This window comes from Aythya marila, assembly GCF_965140915.1.
Source record: "Aythya marila genome assembly, chromosome: 6".
In the NCBI taxonomy this organism is placed as follows: Eukaryota; Metazoa; Chordata; class Aves; order Anseriformes; family Anatidae; genus Aythya; species Aythya marila.
Window position 1 is genome coordinate 9,815,153 of NC_139047.1, and position 17,714 is coordinate 9,832,866.

General features: G+C 49.2%; 1 protein-coding gene across 7 annotated transcripts in view; it reads right to left on the bottom strand.

Moving 5' to 3' along the window:
* AGAP1 (ArfGAP with GTPase domain, ankyrin repeat and PH domain 1) overlaps window positions 1-17,714 on the bottom strand; it is a 354,680-nt gene that overhangs the window by 276,102 nt on the left and 60,864 nt on the right. For 2 of the 7 annotated variants that reach the window (XM_082763864.1, XM_082763865.1), the window contains exon 1: window positions 11,345-12,751. The exons of 3 other annotated variants lie outside the window; for them this stretch is intronic. In XM_082763864.1, the coding sequence (XP_082619990.1) occupies window positions 11,345-12,509 (1,165 nt within the window). In that variant the 5' untranslated portion in view covers window positions 12,510-12,751. Of the gene's footprint in view, window positions 1-11,344; window positions 12,752-17,714 lie in introns of those variants that run through there. 2 more of the 7 variants (XM_082763862.1, XM_082763863.1) reach the window with 2 other exon arrangements.

Here is a 17,714-nt window from a genome sequence, read left to right on the forward strand (position 1 = left end):
CTACGAGGGTGAACAGCCACCAGGAATTTAGGGAACTGGGCTGGGAATGCGTGTCTGTAGCAAGGGAGCTGAAGAAAAGGGCTAATGAAAATAACCCGTAGGCTTTACGCTCTCCAGTTAAAAATCAGCAGCAGCTTCTCGTTCCTTGCAGACCTTCTGCCTTGATATAAAATTAAAGGGACATCAGGGTTCCTTCAAAACCAGATCTTCACAGACACACTGAGGTGAGGAGGGACCCCTGGGCCCACCCACCCCAGCCCTGCTCCAGCAGGGCCACCCTGAGCAAGGTGCCCAGCTCCACGTCCTGGTGCCTCCTGAAGCTCCCCAAGGAGGAGACCCCACAGATATTGATGCTTCCTAGTATCTGACTACACCCTGCATCCAGAACGGTTTCAGAAATTTCAGATTAAAATTGCCCCCACAGACACTTTGGTAAAATGCACCCAAAGGGAAATTCTCTCCCTTGAGCAACGCAGCCAGTGCAGACAATCCTGGTGGCTGGCTGCTCTGGCTGAGTCTGTGTTACAGAAGATTCTGGAAAAATCATGAACAATATTAAGAGTCCTACTCATCTACCCTGCAGGACCTAGTGCCAGAAGCCACGGTTTGAATGATGGGCAGTTCTGAAAGATGCAAGTAGAGCCGAGCGACAGATCCGTGCTTTAATCCTCGCTGTCCCTGGAGATAAGACAATTCGTTTCTGCTGGCAAGCTGCAGGAATGGATAGGGCATTTGGCATTATAAATCACGGTTCCAGGGAACTAATAAAAAAATCTCCATTTTAATTTAGGCTCAGTTATAGTCCAGGATCCTCAAAATCCTTTCCAGAAAGTGCGTTCGCTGGGCAGGCTCTGGCTCTCCTCTGCACCCTGCACTGCTGACCTCTGAGCAGGGGGCTGCCTGGCAGCAGGAATTCCACGCGCATTCCTGGAGGATCCAGCCCGCAGGAATCAGACGGTGCCGTGCCAGCCACACACCACACCTGGCTAGCTTCAGCCTTTGTTCCTCCACTGCTCAGTTCAGCTCTGTTTGGAAATAGTTTAAGAGGGAGAAGAAATTCAGCAGCACGCGACGTTTAAGCACGAGTGGTGATTCAGAGCTGAGAGGATAACAGAGCACAACACGGGATGCTCTTCCAAATGACTTCTAGCAAGTGTTTGTCCATTGTATCAGCATTGTTTGCTGGAGGAAGGTGGCAGAGCCACAAGCCTTAAGATGCCTGCAGTGCCCTGTGATAAGCCCCTACTTACCAGTAAGCCTCCTCCCTGCTTCAGGTTAAAAATAGGCAAACACGAAGGGCTGGAGGTTAGCAGGAATCAGAAGGCACACGCAGGTGTCTGCTGCTGCAGAGCTCCCCCAGACCCCAGAGGCAGGGCAGCCGGACCAACTGGCAGGCTCAGCCACCAAACCCGGGCACAAAGCAAACCACCAACACCATTCTGCTTCTGTGCTTCCCACCCATTACACTCACAACAGCAAGAGATAAGAAGGGAATAGGAAAAGGGAAGGATTCCTGCAACCAAGCTTTCAGTGCAATTCAACGCGACTGAGAAATTACCACCCCTACATCAGCACAGCAAGAAGCAGGCCTGCTCACACGTCTTTGTACACCACCAGGGCTCCACGCACAGATCCAATTATCTGATCTCAGCCTACTCTTTTTGGTAGAGCATCATTCACAAATTTGGGGCCTGCAATCAAATTCCTAACAGCATTACCTTGAGTCACCCAGGAAGCTTCGCAGATATCTCAACTGGAAATCAAGAATCCCCTCTGAGAGGTTCGTGCCCTCACCCAGAGCCTGAAGCTTGTTCCTATGAGCTTCACTCCTCATTCACAGCAACATTATGAGCTCAAATACCATCAGCTGCAGAAAACGCTGATTTTTCTTAACCTGAAAATATCTAGGGATTTCTGAGACATGAGATATGCTCAGACACTTAAGACTAAAAGTGAGTAATGAAGGTGTTTTGAAGGGGAGCTGCTTGCCTTCGCCACTTCACCCATGCCCAAGCACAACTTCCTCACCAGGTCCCAAATACAGCGAGGTATTACTGATGGCTGTTGAAACAGGGGTGTGAACGGCTGCCTGATTATCAGAAGCCCGTCCAATACAGGGTTGTAAATCAAGGGAACTTCACTGCCAACACGACAAAGCCAAACCATGTGCTCTCCTGAGGACAGCAGCTAGGCTCTCTTCATTAAAGCCAACCATTCATTGATAAATTTAACAAGGACATTTTGGGTACTAGGGAACTGGCAGCCAGCACAGGAGGTGTACTGAAGACAACACACCGAGCATCCTTTATAATCAAAAAAAGGATTTTTTCATGGAAGGCACTTCTGGAAGTAATCATGAAGCAGTAGTGTGAAACAATCTCACTTGGAAACACACTCGGCTGAGTTACTTCAGCAGCAAAGGGCACTGCTTGGTGTCAGGCCAACCAAGTCCCACAAGGTGTGTCTTGAGCACTGGTATGCGTCTGTATGGCAGCACTGGGCTCGTTTCTCACACGAGGAAACAAGAGGAGTCCCTCAGCACTCACTCGTAGCACCAAAGTGCCATCAGAAGGTGCAGAGGCGCCTTCCTGGCTACCCGGGATATGGGGCAGGCGAGGGGAGAGAACGGGGGAAGAGCAGAGCAGCTGTGTCCTCCCAGTGCCAGCAGCGGAGCCAGGCAACCCGAAGGCACTGCTGGCTACGCGCTGACCTGCAGACCTACAGCAGGCCAGCAGAAGCTTTCGAGTTCTTTTGACCCAGTATCTCCAGTGCCTGGGGAACTCCTCCTAAATAATTCAAGGCCTGCCTTCGACTTCAGCCAAGGAGTTTTCTGCAGAGAGTATTCCCTGTGTACAAAGCATCAGCAGATGTTCAACAGCAGAGGTTCAGTTTTAAGGACGTGTACCAGTCACTTGAAGTTACAGAACTGACAGCACATTAGTACAACTTCTTAAACACAAGAAACACAAAGATTAAGGACGAGCAAAGCTTTAGGAACAGTTCAAGGAAGGTTACGTATGGAAGAAAACACTCGTACCTCTATTCACTCGATGTGGCACAACTGACACCTGCTCACCACGTATTATGAAGCCAAAAGGAGCTCGGCAACACAGAAAGCCAGTGGCCTGTGACAACGTACAGATGTGCCCACACAAGAAAGAAGGGGCACAGGAACACATCTCAACAATTACAAGAGGAGCAGTGCAATACAAGCAGTTTTCCAGAGTCACATCGTGTAATAGTACAATGAACAAAAAGGATTTGGGTGGATTCTGAAGCAGCAGTGACAGATGCCACTTCGCAGAGTTTGAGCTAAGCAACTCAACCCCAACTTGTTGCTCTCCCTAAGAATAAAATCATCTTGAAAGTGACCCTTGAACATTAATAGGGATTACAGTACCAAACTACAATACCCATTACATAATAGCAGTGACAAAAAAGAAGCAAATTATAAACAGCTAATGAATTACTTGACAACAGACAAAATCATACCTGTTTTAACATAAGCATAATTGCTTAGTTTACCTGAAAATAAATTCTATTCAAAAGGCTGAAGCAGAATGTCTTTTTCAATAGCAAAAGCATTCCGAGATTGTCATCGCCCAGCAGCTGGAGTCACGGAAGTCTAAAGCCAGTTCCAGAAACAGGGAGGATGAATTGCTTTCCCTTCTCAGCACAATGACTCAAGCCAGACAGGTGGATTTGTCTCCCTGAAGCACTGCCACAAGACAGCAAGGCCTGGTTCCTTTTAGGTACCCAGTGAAAAGCAACACCCCCAGCTCCAAGGAATAAGGAATGAAGGTGGATGTCAGCATGGAAAATCATGGATTGGCTGGACAGGACTTACCTGCACTTATTTATTGTCTGCTTAAACAGTCCTTGGGGCTTCACATATCACAGGAGGTTGACAACACGGCTATCTATATAGATAGGACCAGAAAGGCAACTAGAGGAAAAATATGATCTAGACTTTAAATCAGGAAGTATACCAAATTCACAAAGATATAGGGCTGCCAAAGAAGAGGGGATAAGAGGATACACAGACCAAAATGGATCCCAGTGGCAGCCAGTACAGATCTGCCACAGAGGACTGTGAGAAGCAACAGCCTGAGCAAGGAAAGCAGCAGCATGTTCCTGAGGATATCGCAGAACAGGTGGTTTTCAAGTCAAGTCAGGCTAGAAGGAAAAGCAGATTTCTCTCCAAGTCTTGCACACAATACCCTGAAAGTTGTGAAGAGCACTACAGATTTGAGCGTAACAGCTTCAATAATTACGACTCCAGAAGAATTGAACCTTGGATGCTGCACGAGCACAGTGAGATTTTTCACTGCAGAACTTGGAGATTGAGGCAGAAGAGCTGTTGCCTTGCCAACATAAATATTTCTGTATCACTGAACAGAGGAGCTTCTGAATTAGGATGTTGCATAAGGAACAGTTAGGTCAACATCACAGTTTCCCAGGCAGCCTGTCCGTGATACAAATGCAGTCACAGTCCTGGAAGAGCAAGAGATGGTTGGGGCAGTATGTAATTCTGATGCTTATCCCAAAGAAGGCTTCAGCTTTCAAGAACTGAAGGGAGAGCATCATCTTTGCAAAAATGCTCCATAACAGCAGCACTAGAGGTGCTGGGGAGCCCTGTTCTCACAGCAACCAATCTGAGAAAAAGTGCCACTTTATAGTGACAGTAAGCACTAATGCAACTGCACTCCAAGACAAGGATGAAACAATATTTGGGTTTTCAGACCCCCAAAATGTATGCACCCATTAAAGGAAGCAGAGCAACCGAGAAAGGACTGCACGCAGCTTGCTAGAGGTGTTGCACGTCCTTACAGCTACAACTGCACCGACTGCTTTAGCACCTGCTTTGCAAAACAGTTGTCCCTTGTGTCTTAATCACAGGCACTGCCATTAAGCCACTGCTCACATGGGAATATGCAGGGGAAAAAAAATCACACCATGGTATTACAGGATCTTCTCCTCAAAACACATGCACATGCATGTACACATTAAGCCCAACACAAGCCAAACAGTGGTTTTGGAAACTGTATTCTCTAGCAAACCAGCCAGAGAAGCCTACTGACAAATACATGCAGACAAATGAAGTAAATAAATAAATAAATACAACTTGGACATGCCAGGAGCTGGCAGCAGTCAGCACAATATTTTAGCTCCCCTTCACATCTGAGTTGCAAAGACTGGTGTTTAAAATGCTAACACCAGGAAAGGAACAACTACACAACTCTTTCCAACAATCTTTCAGATTACTTAAGCACCTGCAGGGTTGAAATCAACTTCACCAAGTCCAGATGCTGAGAGGACGCCTTTACCACTTCATCCAAAACGAAGAACCTTGTTTGAGCAACTCGAACTGACAGACAAATTTTGACTTCACAAATTATTTAACTTGTTAGTTCCTTCTCTCTATAAGCTAGTGGAAAATAAGGTCACAGGTAAAAGGTCCCAGTTCATTTGCAAGTAACACTCCCCATGTTTGTTAGATACAACCCTGCATACGATCCAGGTGGAATACTTATAACCAGGAATCACACAGATAATGCACCTACCCCAGAAATGCCAATTACTGCAGCTGACATCAGGGCCAAACCCCATGGGAGAGTCCTCATAAAGACTTCTCTACACTGCCTTTGTGCTCTTAGACATTTACCCTGCACTTCAACTTCAGACAAGTGACCTTTGCAGCTTTGTCTGAGCAACCTCAAAGACCAGAAGTCAAGACAAGTAATACCCATGAAGACACCATTAAACTTAGGAGAAATCACTCATGAATATTCCTTCAAATTGGACTGATCAGGGCTAGCACAACTCGTAACCAGGGCAGAAATCAGCCCTCACACCCAGCACACTGCCCCAGGTCCCTGAGCAACCTCCACAGCTGACAGCTCCTGTTGCACAGCGAGCCAGCCGGAGCTACAAGCCAAGGCTCGCTCGCTTTCTGGTTCCACCACACTGTAGAAACCTGGAGCTGTAAATGAAGATGAACCCCCAGCGAGAGCCTCGTGCAGGGGTGAGGTTACACGGGTTGCAGGAGGCATGCAGAGCCAGCCAGGGCTCAGCCCCACTTGCCTCCTCATTGCCTCGACAAATCACAAGGGCCACTGTTTAAGTTTTATTAACATATTCTGAGGTTAACAGAAATTGTACGAAGCTGTAGCGTGCTGCGTGCTTATTGTTTTTATGCTATCTGTTGCCTGTTTTGTTGTAAGAAAACAGTTGGTGCTGTTTTGTCAATAACGCAGAAGTATGTCAAACACTGTCACTACAAACCAGCCTGGAACATGAAAACCATCAAATGCTCCGTTTCCAAAATTCCATCGAGATAAGAGCTTGATATTGCACGCTGTTCATGAACAGCATAGATTACCGTTTCTCAAGTTCAATATACTGACATTTCTTTTTCCTCAGACATGAAAAAGCCCATTCTGTTTTTTTTGGCAGAAGCCGCCTTTTGCTGTGTGTTTACTGCAGTTGCCTAGGGGAAATCCTAACACCAATTATCAAAAGCAACACTATTACATTAACAGTCTGCATTAACAACAGCTTTTTTTTTTTTTTTTTAACCCTGTGTGGCTCCAAGTGAACACGAGCACACGCATTTGAAATAGAGCTGCACTCCCTCTCCACTTTCCAAGTATCTATTTCTACGATTATAACCATGCCAAACAAAACACTAGCTACACGCTCTTGCAGCACCCTATTTCACAAATCATTTGGCAACCTAATAGCTGTACTTCAGTAATCAGTATTAAATTGCTAATGGTCATCAGCACAGTAGTATCGAGACTAGCTCTGGCTGCAGAGCAGAGCCAAGCCATCACTCACAGCTCACGCGTCATTCCTCCGCGTTGACCTAAGAGGCTGAGATCTGAACACAACCCTAACGAGCTGAGGTGGTGTGCGCACAGCACAGTGCTTTCAAACTCTATTTTGCCAAGTACAGCAGCTGAGATTTGGTTCAACATCTGGTACAAACGATTCCATCTTTCTTGTGCAACAGAACTGCTAAATCCAATAACAAACTGCTAATGGCCAAACAAGCAATGCTGAAGTTCTCCTCTGTAAGCAGTATCCACGACCAACTTCAACCTTTCCTTGGGTCTCAGAAGAGCCCACGTGCTGTTCCACGGGCACAATCCACTTCTGAAAGATAAATACTTCTTTAGTTAACAGTTCTGGGTTAACCTCATCTTTCCTGTCACACTGAGCAGCAAACTCAGAGCAAGTAATTAAGAGAAAGGTACAAGATGATCACACTTTGCATGCCCTTTTCTTTGTGCAAATTCTGTTTTAGTCACCTCCACATGAGCTTCATTACATCAACATAATGCACTTACCGACACTGGTAAACCAAGCGATAGGCAGATTTCTGGCAAAATACCTATATGCTAATGTAATTTATGGAGTTGCGTTATGAGGGAGGGGAGATAAATGCCTCTACAATGATTTTACATAAGTATTCAGTGATATATCACAAGAAAGTTATCCATTACTGTCATTAGGTGCGTAACTGCCAAGTTAATATAGAGCAACATGAAAATTCTACATTTCTTTTTAATTTTAACGGAGAGACCATGACTGCTAGCATCTGGCATAGACTTTAATATTGTGCAAGCATTAATCCATCTCATTCTTTAATTCAGCCAGTGACCTTAATACCACTTCAGTTCTTAATCATCTGGCTGTATCAGTGCAGCTGGCATTCATTTTGCTTGACACGGGACTGCCCAATAAATAATCATGAAAAACCCTCTTAGCCAATACTCAACAATGCTTAGCCCAACTGCAATCCCTTTACCTACTGGATTTTCTTTTCACAGTGTCTAGACAACACTCGTTCACAGCAACCAAACCAGCCAGAAGACTGAGTCCATTACAGAGCCTCCCCAGTGCTGAAAGACCACAGACTTGTACCAGCACATGACCAAAACCTCCAAATCCAACATGGGACACCAAGAGGAGCCAATTCCAGCACAGTGGCAGCATGTCGCCCAAATTCAAGTGATCCAAAGCTTAGCCTGCTCATCCACATTAGTCTACGCAGCATAACAGCGTAAAAACATACCAGCAAGCAAGAGACAACACAGAACTAGCAAGGATTCCCAGGTGAAGCTTTGCACAAAGACAGAACTCCCACAGATCACTTCAGCTTCCTTCTGCTTCCCACCACTATGAGCTGTGAAGAATTTGAGATGAAAGCTTAAATCTAACTCCTCAAAAATATCACCAAAAATCAAAAGAGCCGTTTATAATTGTATAAGCCACTTTTTTTTCTTTTTCTTGAGTCTACAATCCTGATCCACAAATCTGCTTAATACATCCTCAAGAGGTGTTATTTGAAGCTGTCTGAAAACAAACACAACAAGAGAAGACCACCAAGAGGAACCCTGCTGTTCTAAAGCAGCCCCGGTGCCATCCTGCTCCTCCAGAGCAGCACCGATAATTTCCCAGATTCTGAGAAGCAATCCTGAAAACTTCAAAAGGCAAAAAAAATGTTTAGATGAGGAACAAAATTTCCCTTGACCAATTCCTCCAAATAGTTTTAAGGGGGAGGTAAGGGTGGAGTGAATATGTATTTCTTGATTCCATCTACAGGTTGAATACCATGACAAAGACCACTAAAATAGGGACTGGTGAACTTCCAACAAAAACTAATTGATATTTTAGATGGAAAAACATACCCTTCATTTTCCATTACCTTGGGCAGCATCTTTAACACCAGGTTCCTCAAGAAAGACCAACTCAAACCTTCACAGCAGCTGGCATGCAGTGCTATCAGCAGCCGCTCGCAGTGCTCCTGCTACAAGGAGGTGTTGGAACCACCTCTGCCAGCCGCCTGCTACCACCACCCAAAACCTCCGTCAGCTTACGCTGAGCTTCAGGCCAGCGATACCATGGCAAGTGGGTTTGCAAGAATGCAAAGAAAATGCCCAGAAACAGTTTACTGACCACATCAAGAATAATTCTTTCCAAGTCAACCTTCTCCCACATCACAGCACCAAGAAGCACACGTAGGATTAATTATTCTTCCCTCTTGCTTTAAAAATTCTGGGACTTCAGCTTCTCCAGAATTGCATTACATGACTATGATAATTAGGAACAGATTTGCAATGTACATCATACGGGCTGATACTGGGATATCTGGGTGATTATTTCAAGTTGAAAATGTCAAGGGCATGTTTTTAAACTCGTACTTTCCCTACAGACCTCAGGCAGGCATTGCACAGGAAGTACAAAGGACTTGTGCACAGCACCAAACATGTTAAATACCAATGTCACATGGGATGCAAGTTTCAAGTAATGATTTATTTATTTTTTACAACTGGTTACGCAGGCAAAAAAACATTTAAGGGTTTCTCCCATACCTCCATCATTACTCTAAAATCTAGGCACGGGATTATCAAGAGCATACCAATTTTATTTCACCTAAAAGAAGCCAAGTTGTCAACACACGAGTCTTGGCTGAACAGCAGCTCATTCCAATCTTAAAATACTAAAATACATTTGGCATGCTCATCGTAACATGTCATGAAACTTTTCCTCTTAAGAAGCAAGAGGGGAAATTAAGGACAAAAATTTCAACTTAAGTTTTCTGGAAGGACACCAACAAGTGACAGCCGAAACTTCGCACAGAGGCTGTGCATACGGTTTTGCCTTGAACGGCAGGATGGCTCGCTGCACTTCTGCAGAAGCCGCGCTTCTCTGGATAAAAGAAAAGGAGAAAGTGACCAAAGATGCTGGGCTGGCAGGAGACCTGCTAATCTCTACCAGAAGCCTACAACACAGCTACCAGCGCGTAACCGCACCACTGTCCCCAGGACACGTGCTTTTTGGAAAACGAGACTGAAAGTTTCTTTGGGCCAGATAAACCTGATACCAGCACGTCCACACAAGCATCTCTGGAACATCTTCATGCTGCATATTGGTGGTTACTGATTAACTCAAGTCTTCAGCTTATCCCAGGCTGCAAAGGCTGTGCTCCACACATATACGGTCATATACCATTAAAATGGAGTAACAGCTTAAGCACACTGGCGCAGGGCAGGCATAAATAGTCATATGAAGCAACTCTCTGTTGTGGTTACCTCAGGCTTTAACCAAGGTCAGACCACAATTTCCGCCAAGATTATTATAAACCCACATGAATGCCTCTACATCAATAAAATATTACAATCCGCAGTTACTAGCTCTACATATTCAGCTCTGCTCCTTGTACCTCAAACTCGGGGCGTTCTCTTAGCACAACTTCTGGCTGGGGGAGCTGCAGCAGGCTGGTGGTGCAGGGAAGCTCCCCTGCTACCGCTTCCTCACTACAAGCCACCTTGGCTGCTTTCTGCAAGATCTACTGCTGGACCTGTGGTTCAAGGAAAGCTCAGGTATTTTTCATTGAGGACTTGGTTTTTACAACGGCAACAACTTACAGATTAGCACTTCGTGCTCAACAGGTCAGCATAACTACGAGGCAAACGTTTGATCCCCGATACCTTATGGAGAAGCACAGCCAGGGAGAAAGCACACGCGCCATTCCTATGTCAAAGCCCGTAACCAGCATTTCTGGTTTGACACGTCCCAGCCAACACCACCACGAGCCTTTCAGATCCTCGCCGAGCACAGCTATTCAGCTTGACTTCCATCCTGCAGTAAAGTTTATTTTTGAGGTCCTCCTGCACCCTAAGGATTCACGAATACCAGAACTGCCAACCTGCTTCCACCAGCATTAGCAGCACCCAGCTACTGAAGGTTTGGATTACACGCACCATGTACGATTGTGCTGCATTGTGTTCTCAAAAATATCACTCAGCTGAAGCATTTTTGAGACAGAAGTAGCATAGGACTTAATAATTTACAGAGTAATTGCCTACTCCTTCCAAGGCAAGCAGACGTTTCTGACCACTGTAACCCACCTTTGGGATTGCAGAAGGGGAACGGCCCGGCACCACGCAGCACTGGGTCACCCAGTGACCTACTTACAGCAGCACAGGAGCTCAGCTTCCCCTGCATAATTAAACAAGCCACGCTGGTCTCACCCAACTATCCTAGAAGGCACAGTGCATCAACCCAGAGTGCGTTTTCATTCACAAAGCACACCTAACTGGCCCTCCTCACAACTGCTGTGCTACGCACCTGAGCAGAAAACACTACTGAGTGCTTCAAATCATACAGCACTGCGTAAAACAGCGACTGTCAGCTCACGTACCTGCACTCCCAGCACAGCATTTCCCTCTCCTCACACATAAAGGCCCTTCTACATCCCCTACCACCAATTCAAAGCTCTGCAGCAAACGCTCCCGCTCGCCTCCCCCATCGCCCAGCCTCCCAGATCAGGCACCTTTGTGGGGGGACCCATCGATGCTCTCAGAGCTGGACTCTATGTCGACGGTGGCTCTCCTGAGGCTGCTAAAATAAGCCCTGGACCTGGAGAAGCTGCTGCGTGGGGAGCGGCCGTGGGGACTGCCGAAGAGGGTGGAGGTGCCATCCTTGCGGGCAAAGATGCCGCTAAAGAAGCGCAGCAGCCGGTGCTCGTGGGCTGCGGGGCTGCCGGTGGGGCCGTCCCGCCCCAGGCGCTCTGAGAGCCGCTGCAGGTCGCTGTTATCCAGCGTGCGGTTCTTGCTCTTGCTCCGCTCCCAGCGCTCCAGCTCGGAGAGCGGGTCGGCCTTGCTTAGCACCTCACCCACGTCCAGCGTGTTGCGCTTCTCGGCGGCAGGCAGCTCGGCGGGTGGCGAGCCCGCTGCTCCGGCCGCCTCGTTGGGCTGCGGCCCCGGTGGCGCGGGGAGGCATCCCGAGCTGCTGTGCCGCCGCACCCGGCTCAGCGCCCGTGCCCGCAGCAGCTCCGCGCCGCTCCAGTGCCTGAAGCTGAAGCTGCGCCGCAGCAGGCCCGGCTGCCGCCCGGGGCTGTGGCCCGGCTCCCCCAGCTGCACGGCCGCAGCCCAGCGGCGGGCCTGGAGCCCAGCATCCTCCGTGGGAGAAGCGGCCACCGGCTCCGTCGCGGCTCTGGCTTCCTCGTGGCTACAGGTGGCCGCCGGCTCCGGGGTGAGGGTGGCATCCTCCAGGGAAGGGCTGCTCCTCGGTCCCGTGGAGGCTTGCTGCCGCGGCCACCCGAAGGTCAGCTCGGCGGGGAAGGGCTGCCCCGCTCTCCGCGGCACCTTGAGCCGGCCCAGCTCCAGCTGCCCGGTGCTGAGGGTCCTGAAGTTGCGGAAGCCGCAGGGGCTGGGCACTCGGTCCTGCTCCTCGCCCTCTTCTTCCTCACCATCCTCCTCCTCCACCAGCAGCAGCCCGGCCCTGGTGAGGCTGGAGGAGCCGGGTGCATGGCCGCAGCCCCACCGCCCGTGCTTGGGCGGCTGGGGGCCGGGCTGCCCGCCACCCTCCGGCCCCAGCAGCTCCTTCTTCACCATGGTCACGGAGATGCGGTAGACGGTTTTCCTCTGGGGGGTCCCTCGCTGCATCCTGTCGGGGGAGGCGGCGGCGGGGGGCTCGCTGCTGTCCAGGAGGTACATGTCTGCCGCCCACCGCAGCCCTGAGCCGCTGCTGGCACCGCCAATCCCTTGGCAGAAGCGCCGACCGCTGGGGAGCGCGGATAACGCTAAGGATCGATTAAAAAAAAATTAAAAAAAAAATAAAATAAAAAATGAAAAGCAGCCCCCGAAGCCCGCCGTGCCCGGCTCCCTCCCGAGGCCGCGGTGCCGGGCCGGCCTCCGGGAGGCCCGGGGAGGCCTCGGAGAGCCCCGGGCAGGGACGGGACGGGACGGGGCAGGGCTGCGCAGCGCCGCCGCCTCCCCGCCGGGCGGTGCCGGGCTCGGCGCCCCTCGGCCGGCCCCGGCCCCAGCCCCAGCCCCGGCCCCGGCCCGGGAACCGCCGCTCCGGCGGCCGCTCAGCCCCGGCGGCCGGGCTGCGGCAAGAGGCGGGATGGACTCGGCGCGGAGCGGAGCGGGACGGAGGGAGGGAGGGAGAAAGGGAAGGAGAGAGGGCTTACAGGCTGGGAGCAGGCGAGGGAGGGCAGACTTTGCCCATAGAGCTCCCACTGGGGCGCAGAGCCCAACCGAGATGCGCCCGGAGATGCTGGGTGCAGAGGGGTGGGAGGGCAACACCGCCTTTTTGGAGATGGGGAGACAAATCCACACGGAATTGTTGTTTTTTAAACCTGAATAAAGCAGAATAAGCCACGTTACTGGGGGTTTCCGTACTGTATGGTCTGCCCTACCACATCCCTTGCAATCACGGGTTTCAACAGAAGCTGCCTCTCCTACAAAGCGGGGCAGCAGGGTGATGCTTACTCCTTCCACACCCAGCTCACCAATCCTCCAGTGCTCCAGAGCAGTCACAATTAAGTCATCACTGCATCACAGAAAGGTCGGGGTTGGAAGGGACCCTAAGAGATGACCCCATTGCAGCCATCCTGGTTGGCCACCTCCCACTAGACCAGGCTGCCCAACAACTCACAGTACTGAAAAAAGCACCACTCAGCCATGATGGTGGACACCAAAATTCAACACTGAGGGAAAAGGTTTAAAAGAATACGCACAGGTATTAGAAGAGTCGAGCTGCATAAGCTACCTTCAGCTGCTCTGCACAGTGCCTCTGACACCACAATCACTCGTTGTTTAATCACTGCTAGCTGTGTTTCAAAGCAGTAAATGTAAAAACAAAGGAGAGCAGAGCAGTGTATCTCAAACAGAAGTGAACCCCAAAGCTAGCAAGGCAAGCCAGGATGGCTTCAAAATCAGCCAGAAGAAAGCAGAAGAGAAAACCTTCTTGGGCACTGCTCAGACAAGTACAGCAGTTCCAGACTGCAGGAGGCAGGTGGCACGAGGGGATAGGACAGGGCACCAGCACCATGTCCAGGTGGCACCACAGTACTTTCTCCTGCAGCTCCTCCCAACAAGTGTGGATGCTTTTGGCTACAGCTAGCACACAACGCTGCTTTATTGACTGCACCGGGGTCCTGCAAAGCACCTTTGAGAACAGCTCCTAGTAGGGACACAAATTTCTGGTTTAAGCCACTTCTCCAGATATGACAGGTGCTATTGTCTCTAACCCAGAATAATTAACATTTACTGTTCATCTATGCTCACAAGTTCACGCTGCGGAATAGACTTGCAGATGTATCTTTAGCAGGTAAAACCAGCTGCACTTAAGAGAAACAGCCTTAAAATCAACCTGAGCTCACACTCGCCCAGTCTGAACACAGCCTCCAAGCGCTTGCTCACACAGGACTGTAGCACATTTCCCATTTCTGACACGCAGAAGGCCATTCCCAACATGCATTTCTAACCTGGGGGTGTGGGAGCAGAGCCTGCAACAAAGACTGGGCCTAATCAGAAACACACGAAATCCGTATTCGAATAAAATCATGCTTTTTAGGAAACCCCATGGTAAAACCACAGCCCTTTAGCTACCCGGTGCAGCACGTAAGCCGAGCGTTGCGACCCGTGCGTCTCGGGGACAGCTCCACGCCACGTCTTGCAGCACGCCAGCGGCTGGAAGCAGCTCCCTAGCGGAGCAGCAGTGGAGTGGAGCAAACCATTTGTCATCGCCACCGGCCCTGCATGGCGGAGCCCTTCGGGAGCCGCTCACAAGGGCCCAGCAACCCGCGCCTTCCTCGGGCTCCTCTCCGCCCTCAGCCCGATGCCGGGGATGGGATGTGCAGGCTGCTGGCTGTGCTGCTCGCTGGGTGTAGCAGCAGCTGGGGAGCTGGCTTTCCCCCCAGCATTAGCATCCATCCGCTGTCCTCTAGAGGCTGTGCTTCGGTCGGGATGCTATTATCCCCTGGATGGTGGGAATAGATCTTAATCGTCGGCTCGCCATGCTGTAACAACCCCTCCATGCCTAGTAAATCATACTCAAAGAGATTGCACCGCTATTCAAGCCACGGCTCCTCATAAATTATTCACCGCCCCGCAACTGCCATCAGCCGGCTGCTAAGGCGGCCACCTCCGCTGGTGCTCCAGAGACCCAGAGATCGCCATGGTGCTGCTCACCAGAGGAGGCTCCGTGCTCCATGCAGGCCCTCGCATTGCCATGGAGGCTGGTGCCCAGCCCAGCAGCCCACAGGGGTTTTAGTAGCAGTGGAGCATCCCCTCCTGCCCTGCTGCTGCCCAGTCACATACCAAGCTCAGATCCTGTCCCGTAATAGGAGATGTCCCTCGGGCCCGGTGACCAGAGCAGCCAGAAGTGCCTGCAGCCAACCCAAACAAGTCACTTGGCTTCAAGCCTACTCCTTGTGTCCTGAAGGGCTCCCGGCAGCCAGCTCCAAGCACCTCTTCCCCAGCCAGCAGCTAGAAGTGGAGAGCACAAGGAGCACATGCTGTGAACCAGGGGCTTCCAAAAAGCAGCCACCAGCAGGGTGTGATGGCACAAGCATACACACCTCATTTATTCCTCCAAACTCCACCACCAGTAACACCTACACTGCCTTCCACCACCTTCAAGACATGCTTCCAAAATGCCGTGCTCCCAAGTCTTGCCGTCTCTCCAAGACATTTACACTGACAGCGATGCTGTGTAAGCCCTGTTCAACTTGCCCCTTAAAGGCCGTATTTGCCATTTTGCATACTACTGCCAAGGTCAAGTGTACCAATGTGGCCTTTAAGGTCTTCATCTGTAACAAAATCAAACCCCAACACATCTCACAAAGCAACGTAACGCTTTCTGGATACATTGAGTATGATCTTTTTTCACACAGGAAGCTCGCTTATTTCCCAACAAGCAGGAGGAAGCCAAGCTGCCGCTCACAATGTTCCTGAGTTCAGCTTCATGCCACTGCTGACCGAACCACCAGCACGCAGTGCTGAACACGAACCACAGCAAAGACAGCTGTGCTGGGAGGAGAGGCATTATGAAGGCAAATTTCCTGCTAGCAACAAACGCTTCTGACTTGATAAAGCAAATAATTCTTGAATCATTAGAAGTGATGTAGGAAAGGCTTCATATTTACTCTTTTCCCAACAATTCTGGGCAAAAGGACTCTTGAGTAATTCTTCAATTCCTTCTTCTTTACAGGAACTTCAGTCTGCCAGGAGATTCAACTCAACCACCATTCAAATGTAAAAGCCCCAACAAGGAGAAGGTATGGGGCTCATACTTGAGTAGCACCTGCTCATTAGAATTTCAGTCCTGAAAACAAGGAGGCAGGTTAGCCTGGTGGACTGAAAGCTCTCAGAGCACACAACCCTCATGATGCCATTTTGGTTATATGCCCATGCTTCACTTTGTTTTTGATGACTTCCAGTCGTTCCAATCTTGGCTGCTCTAAGACGAACGGCCCTATTTTCTTGTTTTTGTAGAAGGCAGATTAAACTCTAGATGCATGGTATTATTTGAAGTAGGTGCTCCTTTAACAGATTTGTTGTGGAAGATGAAATTAGGTCAGCCGAACAATTCTTACAGTAATTCAGATGTGATTTCTCTTTCCTCTTCTAGAAACAGTGCTCTATCCGCTGTTTGTCATTACAGATCAGTGTTCAATGAGGAAACGAGGGAAGGCATCTGGATGAGAACAACATTCTGCTGGAGGGTACCGGCAGTACAGAGACCAAACCCAAGGTCTCTGTCAAGCCACAGGGTTATTGCATTAAACCACTGATCTGTGTTCTTCTGTCACTATGCACTTGTCCATTAAAATAGGCCCAAAGCCACTGTAGGCAATTCTTTGCTAAGACAAAGAACAGTGACATCTCACAACACCACAGAGAAGAGGAGTTACCAGCGAGACGTCAGCACTTGCTATCAATAACAGTCTTACCATCAGCACAGTGAAATTACATTCACGTCCTGGAAATACTGGATGCCGAGCAGGAAAGGGAAAAAGGGTGATGGGGTGTGCAACAGAAATGCAAGACAACTATTTGCCTTTGTTACCAGGACCAAAATAAAATGGTTGCATTTCCAGGACAGGAGAAGTGAGCAGCAGCCCATTCCAAGCACAGATCACGTCACGCTTTCTGACAGAAGAGTTACAGCCTTCTGCTGCTACAGAACTTAATGAAACAGCAGAGCTGACAAACAAAAAAGAACACCAATTATACTTTTACATTCATTAATACTTTAAGCTAAGATGCTGCAAACATGCAGTTCCCCTGTAGCACACTACACACTCGGTACCCATCCTTACAGTTATACCATTAATCTTCAGAGCCAGATCTGCCAAGTGAAGGTGACAATTAAGTTTTATCATTTTATCATCCCCCAAGGCCCTCGGTATGGAATAGCCAATATTAAAGCCCATCCCCATTTTGTACTCAGCTGGTACCAAGGCAGCATTCTGGTAAAGTGCAAATACGTTTGTCAGCGATCTCCATTAGAGGCTGTAGATGACCCAGGCTACCTGCACAAAACCAAATTACCAAAGCACTTCGTATTCAAACATTCAGTGTTAAAACTGGGGTAGCAGGCAGTAACATTATGAGCCTTTGTGATCATCCTACTGCACTCAGAGCTGCTCAAGTTCTCGCTGCCCCTGCAGAGCTAACGCTGAGTTACCTGCAGTTCAGTCTGCTCTCCTGGGGAGGCAACAAGAGTCGCTGCTCTTTGCATCCCTGCAGTCAACCCTCAGGTGATTCCAGAACTTGGCTTCACTTTGAAGAGCAAAAAGGGTTAATCTAAGCCAATGACAAATCTATCTGGAAGGATAACCTTAGAAATACGAATTCTAGAATTTTAAATTTGCTTCCAGGTATGCTGCCAATGTAACCTACGTATATACG